At 47.1% G+C, this 7,109-nt stretch overlaps 1 protein-coding gene across 1 annotated transcript in view; it reads right to left on the minus strand.

Annotated features, from left to right (window-relative positions):
- LOC121842433 (probable E3 ubiquitin-protein ligase makorin-1) overlaps positions 1–6,120 on the minus strand; it is a gene marked incomplete at its 3' end in the record, with an annotated part of 18,846 nt that extends 12,726 nt beyond the window's left edge. The window contains 1 exon segment of the mRNA XM_042312421.1: positions 6,110–6,120. Within this exon segment, the coding sequence (XP_042168355.1) occupies positions 6,110–6,120 (11 nt within the window).
- Positions 6,121–7,109: the final 989 nt, after the last annotated feature.

The following is a 7,109-nucleotide window of genomic DNA, read 5'->3' on the forward strand; positions in this document are numbered from 1 at the left end:
CAAATTGTGTGCATCCCAAATAGCACCCTTAATCCCGATATAGTGCACTACATTTGATAAGGGCCCTGGGTCAAAAGTAGTGTACTAAATAGGGGAAAGGGAGCCTTTTTGGGGACACAGTCAATTCCCTAAACAGACAGTTGACCTGGGAGAATGTTAGCAGTGGTAACTATGGGATGGTAACTATGGGGATGCTGCTAAAAGCAGACCAATAGGAGAGAGACGCTGTCTGAATGAACTGGTTGAACTCGTGTTCTGGTTTAAAGACTCAATGACAAGTCTACAAACAACTGTGGTGGGAATTTCTATATCATTGATTTAGCCTATTGTTTAAAAACAAAAACGCAAATAGTCCATTTAAAAATGTTTACTCGTACCTGCTAGCCCATTACAAAACTCTCACTTTACATAATACATACGATTACTCAAAGGAGTATCTCAACTCAGCACAATTAGAAATGTTTACTCGGCGCCATTTCAGTCTCAATCCCATTTCCCAGCCTGCCATTTTGTTTTTAAAACAGATAACACCATGAAAGGCCTTGCTTGGGCAAACATTCCTAGGAGTAACACAACAACACCGCATAGAATTACAACTCAAGATTATTTACACAGTAAGAGACATTGTAGGGCAGTCTGACTTCCTCAGAACACAATGTAAATATGGGTGTTTGATTTGATGGAGTGTTTTGAGTTGTTGGGTAATTGTCATGTTGACCTAGCTAGCCTGGTCGGTTTGGACAATCCTGCCCACTCCAACGGTCATTGTAACGACAAACCATAGGAGTTGGCAAGACCTCACAAACATCTGGGACCAGGCTAATGTTTTACATTTCAGTCATTTAGCAGACACTCTTATCTAGAGAGACTTACAGTTATTGTTCATCTACAGATAGCTAGGTGGACCAGTCATAGTCAGTACATTCACCTTCAGATAGCTAGGTGGACCAGTCATAGTCAGTACATTCACCTTCAGATAGCTAGGTGGACCAGTCATAGTCAGTACATTCACCTTCAGATAGCTAGGTGGACCAGTCATAGTCAGTACATTCATCTACAGATAGCTAGGTGGACCAGTCATAGTCAGTACATTCACCTTCAGATAGCTAGGTGGACCAGTCATAGTCAGTACATTCATCTCCAGATAGCTAGGTGGACCAGTCATAGTCAGTACATTCATCTCCAGATAGCTAGGTGGACCAGTCATAGTCAGTACATTCATCTTCAGATAGCTAGGTGGACCAGTCGGTCAGGACATTCATCTTCAGATAGCTAGGTGGACCAGTCAGTCAGTACATTCATCTTCAGATAGCTAGGTGGACCAGTCAGTCAGTACATTCACCTTCAGATAGCTAGGTGGACCAGTCATAGTCAGTACATTCATCTTCAGATAGCTAGGTGGACCAGTCCTAGTCAGTACATTCATCTTCAGATAGCTAGGTGGACCAGTCCTAGTCAGTACATTCATCTTCAGATAGCTAGGTGGACCAGTCATAGTCAGTACATTCACCTTCAGATAGCTAGGTGGACCAGTCCTAGTCAGTACATTCACCTTCAGATAGCTAGGTGGGACAACCACATATCACAGTCATAGTCAGTACATTCACCTTCAGATAGCTAGGTGGACCAGTCCTAGTCAGTACATTCACCTTCAGATAGCTAGGTGGAACAACCACATATCACAGTCATAGTCAGTACATTCATCTCCAGATATCTAGGTGGACCAGTCATAGTCAGTACATTCACCTTCAGATAGCTAGGTGGACCAGTCATAGTCAGTACATTCATCTCCAGATAGCTAGGTGGACCAGTCATAGTCAGTACATTCACCTTCAGATAGCTAGGTGGACCAGTCCTAGTCAGTACATTCACCTTCAGATAGCTAGGTGGACCAGTCATAGTCAGTACATTCACCTTCAGATAGCTAGGTGGACCAGTCCTAGTCAGTACATTCACCTTCAGATAGCTAGGTGGACCAGTCATAGTCAGTACATTCATCTACAGATAGCTAGGTGGGACAACAACATATCACAGTCATAGTCAGTACATTCACCTTCAGATAGCTAGGTGGAACAACCACATATCACAGTCATAGTCAGTACATTCATCTCCAGATAGCTAGGTGGACCAGTCATAGTCAGTACATTCACCTTCAGATAGCTAGGTGGACCAGTCATAGTCAGTACATTCACCTTCAGATAGCTAGGTGGACCAGTCATAGTCAGTACATTCACCTTCAGATAGCTAGGTGGACCAGTCATAGTCAGTACATTCACCTTCAGATAGCTAGGTGGGACAACCACATATCACAGTCATAGTCAGTACATTCATCTTCAGATAGCTAGGTGGACCAGTCATAGTCAGTACATTCACCTTCAGATAGCTAGGTGGACCAGTCATAGTCAGTACATTCACCTTCAGATAGCTAGGTGGACCAGTCATAGTCAGTACATTCACCTTCAGATAGCTAGGTGGGACAACCACATATCACAGTCATAGTCAGTACATTCATCTCCAGATAGCTAGGTTGGACAAGCAAATATCACAGTCACAGTCAGTACATTCACCTTCAGATAGCTAGGTGGGACAACCACATATCACAGTCATAGTCAGTACATTCACCTTCAGATAGCTAGGTGGACCAGTCATAGTCAGTACATTCATCTTCAGATAGCTAGGTGGACCAGTCATAGTCAGTACATTCACCTCCAGATAGCTAGGTGGACCAGTCCTAGTCAGTACATTCACCTTCAGATAGCTAGGTGGGACAACCACATATCACAGTCAGTATATTCACCTTCAGATAGCTAGGTGGGACAACAACACGTCCCATTTATCCCACTGTCCTGACTTTAGGGGGGGGGGGCTTGTTCCACCATTGGGGTGCCAGGACAGAGAAGAGACTGGTTAGGGTCAAGAAGATCGTTCTGAGAGAGATAACGAGAGAGTTGGTCAGAGAAGGCCCCTTCAAGTGTTTTGGAAAGAAAAGAATAACGGTCTGTAGTTTGACATGATAGACGTGGAGTGTTGGTTTCTTGAGGAGCGGAGATCTATGTGAGTGGGACCACTGGACTCAGTAGGCTGAGTGAATGAGGAGCGGAGATCTATGTGAGTGGGACCACTGGACTCAGTAGGCTGAGTGAATGAGGAGCGGAGATCTATGTGAGTGGGACCACTGGACTCAGTAGGCTGAGTGAATGAGGAGCGGAGATCTATGTGAGTGGGACCACTGGACTCAGTAGGCTGAGTGAATGAGGAGCGGAGATCTATGTGAGTGGGACCACTGGACTCAGTAGGCTGAGTGAATGAGGAGCGGAGATCTGTGTGAGTGGGACCACTGGACTCAGTAGGCTGAGTGAATGGGACGGAGATCACCACTGGACTCAGTAGGCTGAGTGAATGAGGAGCGGAGATCTATGTGAGTGGGACCACTGGACTCAGTAGGCTGAGTGAATGAGGAGCGGAGATCTATGTGAGTGGGACCACTGGACTCAGTAGGCTGAGTGAATGAGGAGCGGAGATCTATGTGAGTGGACCACTGGACTCAGTAGGCTGAGTGAATGAGGAGCGGAGATCTATGTGAGTGGGACCACTGGACTCAGTAGGCTGAGTGAATGAGGAGCGGAGATCTATGTGAGTGGGACCACTGGACTCAGTAGGCTGAGTGAATGAGGAGCGGAGATCTATGTGAGTGGGACCACTGGACTCAGTAGGCTGAGTGAATGAGGAGCGGAGATCTATGTGAGTGGGACCACTGGACTCAGTAGGCTGAGTGAATGAGGAGCGGAGATCTATGTGAGTGGGACCACTGGACTCAGTAGGCTGAGTGAATGAGGAGCGGAGATCTATGTGAGTGGGACCACTGGACTCAGTAGGCTGAGTGAATGAGGAGCGGAGATCTATGTGAGTGGGACCACTGGACTCAGTAGGCTGAGTGAATGAGGAGCGGAGATCTATGTGAGTGGGACCACTGGACTCAGTAGGCTGAGTGAATGAGGAGCGGAGATCTATGTGAGTGGGACCACTGGACTCAGTAGGCTGAGTGAATGAGGAGCGGAGATCTGTGAGTGGGACCACTGGACTCAGTAGGCTGAGTGAATGAGGAGCGGAGATCTATGTGAGTGGGACCACTGACTCAGTAGGCTGAGTGAATGAGGAGCGGAGATCTATGTGAGTGGGACCACTGGACTCAGTAGGCTGAGTGAATGAGGAGCGGAGATCTATGTGAGTGGGACCACTGGACTCAGTAGGCTGAGTGAATGAGGAGATCTATGTGAGTGGGACCAGATCTGAATGAGGATGGAGTGAGTGGGACCACTGGACTCAGTAGGCTGAGTGAATGAGGAGCGGAGATCTATGTGAGTGGGACCACTGGACTCAGTAGGCTGAGTGAATGAGGAGCGGAGATCTATGTGAGTGGGACCACTGGACTCAGTAGGCTGAGTGAATGAGGAGCGGAGATCTATGTGAGTGGGACCACTGGACTCAGTAGGCTGAGTGAATGAGGAGCGGAGATCTATGTGAGTGGGACCACTGGACTCAGTAGGCTGAGTGAATGAGGAGCGGAGATCTATGTGAGTGGGACCACTGGACTCAGTAGGCTGAGTGAATGAGGAGCGGAGATCTATGTGAGTGGGACCACTGGACTCAGTAGGCTGAGTGAATGAGGAGCGGAGATCTATGTGAGTGGGACCACTGGACTCAGTAGGCTGAGTGAATGAGGAGCGGAGATCTATGTGAGTGGGACCACTGGACTCAGTAGGCTGAGTGAATGAGGAGCGGAGATCTATGTGAGTGGGACCACTGGACTGTAGGCTGAGTGAATGAGGAGCGGATGTCGTCAACCATTTTTTTCCAAAGTGGTTGACAAAGTCCTCCACAGAGAGGGAGGAGAAAGTGGAGAAGAGTTTCAGGGTTGAAGGAAGAAGCTTGAAATGTAGAGTGATAAAAAGCAGCTTTAGCAGCGTAAACAGAGGAGGAGAAAGTAGAGTGGAAGGATGATAGGCCCCCCCAGAAGTTCAATTTTCCTCCATTTCCGCTCAGCTGCGCGCAGTGAGTCACTCAGCCGGAGGTCGGGCCAGGAAGAAAGGGGACAGAGAGTTTAACAAAGAAGAGAGTAGGGCCGAAGAGGCAGAGTCACGAGACAAGAGGGAGAAGCATTTAGCAGAAGGAAGAGAGGATAGGAGAGAAGAGGAGAGAGTAGTGGGAGAGAGAGAGGGCGAAGAATGCGGCATTGCACGACCATATGGGTCTGAATGGGTAGTGGCTGGGGGAGAGATGGAGAGGAGACAAAGTAGTGATCAGACATATCGGGGGGGTTGCAGTGAGATTAGCAGGCGATCATCCTCTAGTGAAGATGAGGTCAAGCATATTGCCGGCCTTGTGAGTGGGAGGTGACTGGAAAGAAAGCAGGGGAAGGAAATGAATTGAAGTCAGCCGTCGGAAGGGTTGAAGTTACCAAGTACGATGAGTTTTATTTTTATTTAACCTTTATTAAACTAGGAAGGTCAGTTAAGAACAAATTCTTATTTTCACTAACGGCCTAGGAACAGTGGGTTAACTGCCTGTTCAGGGGCAGAACGACAGATTTGTACCTTGTCAGCTCGGGGGTTTGAACTTGCAACCTTCCGGTTACTAGTCCAACGCTCTAACCACTAGGCTACCCTGCCGCCAGTGGTGAGCCATCGTCAGGAAATGAGCTCATCAAGCTCATTGAGGAACTCGGCAAGAGCACCAGAGGGGTATCCTATGAAGCAGGTTTGAGGAGTTAGCGAGGCAACTCTGAGTTCAACTCGGGATAACCGGTCATACGAAAGTGTCTTAACTTTTAGCCTAGTACGTTTCTATGGCAAAGAGCTCTTCAGATCTAATCTGCTCTGGGGCAGGTTAACTCATGGCTAACTCCACTTACCCTGAATAAAGTGACTGACCCGCGAGTTGAGGACCAATTCAAATCTGATTACCTCCCGCTTGCAACGATTGCAAGATTGCATACCAGATGACTGATTAAATATTATTTTTTTTATGAGTGATTTTTTTGGCGTTAAAGTCGTGAATAATATATAACATTACACATTTAGTAATGTGAACACATTTTAAAACAATGTACCACTTTTGCATGACTTAATATCGGAAAGGTGTAGGAAAAGAAGCGCTTGTGCATGGATAAGCACACCAAAGATAGCAGTACCGGTAATAAAGACGCCACGTCTAAAAAGCCTGCTTCACACCTTGCCTGCTTCACACCATCGCCTGCCTGCTTCACACCACACCATCGCCTGCCTGCTTCACACCATCGCCTGCCTGCTTCACACCACACCATCGCCTGCCTGCTTCACACCATCGCCTGCCTGCTTCACACCATCGCCTGCCTGCTTCACACCATCGCCTGCCTGCTTCACACCACAGCCTGCTGAATTAACAATAACTTTTTTAAAAATTTTTTTAACTTTCGGCACAAATGAAAAACGCGGCACCCACCCATGGTTCGCTGTTTGGCGTTCGACTCGCCACGTGCCACATGGACGTGCAGTTACAAGCCTGCTGGGAGAGTTAGCGGCAGGCGGAACGAGCAATATCCACCATCATAGTACGGATGAAGCCTGACCTGGAACGTGAAGGTCACTGTCGTAGGGTACGGATGGAGCCTGACCTGGAATGTGAAGGTCACTGAAGCTGGGAAGGTTTTCTAAGTAGCTCTATATGGCTTCCTGGGATGCCCCTCAGGGGGCGATAGATAATGTCAAGCTTCAGAGGACAAGTGACAGTGACTGTGTGGCATTTAAAAAAAATATATTTTTTTATTTATTTATTTATTTAACCAGGTAGGCTAGTTGAGAACAAGTTCTCATTTGCAACTGCGACCTGGCCAAGATAAAGCATAGCAGTGTGAGCAGACAACACAGAGTTACACATGGAGTAAACAATTAACAAGTCAATAACACAGTAGAAACAAAGGGGGAGTCTATATACAATGTGTGCAAAAGGCATGAGGAGGTAGGCGAATAATTACTAATTTTGCAGATTAACACTGGAGTGATAAATGATCAGATGGTCATGTACAGGTAGAGATATTGGTGTGCAAAAGAGCAGCAATACGTAACTGAACG

Source organism: Oncorhynchus tshawytscha, unplaced genomic scaffold, assembly GCF_018296145.1.
Source record: "Oncorhynchus tshawytscha isolate Ot180627B unplaced genomic scaffold, Otsh_v2.0 Un_contig_10537_pilon_pilon, whole genome shotgun sequence".
In the NCBI taxonomy this organism is placed as follows: Eukaryota; Metazoa; Chordata; class Actinopteri; order Salmoniformes; family Salmonidae; genus Oncorhynchus; species Oncorhynchus tshawytscha.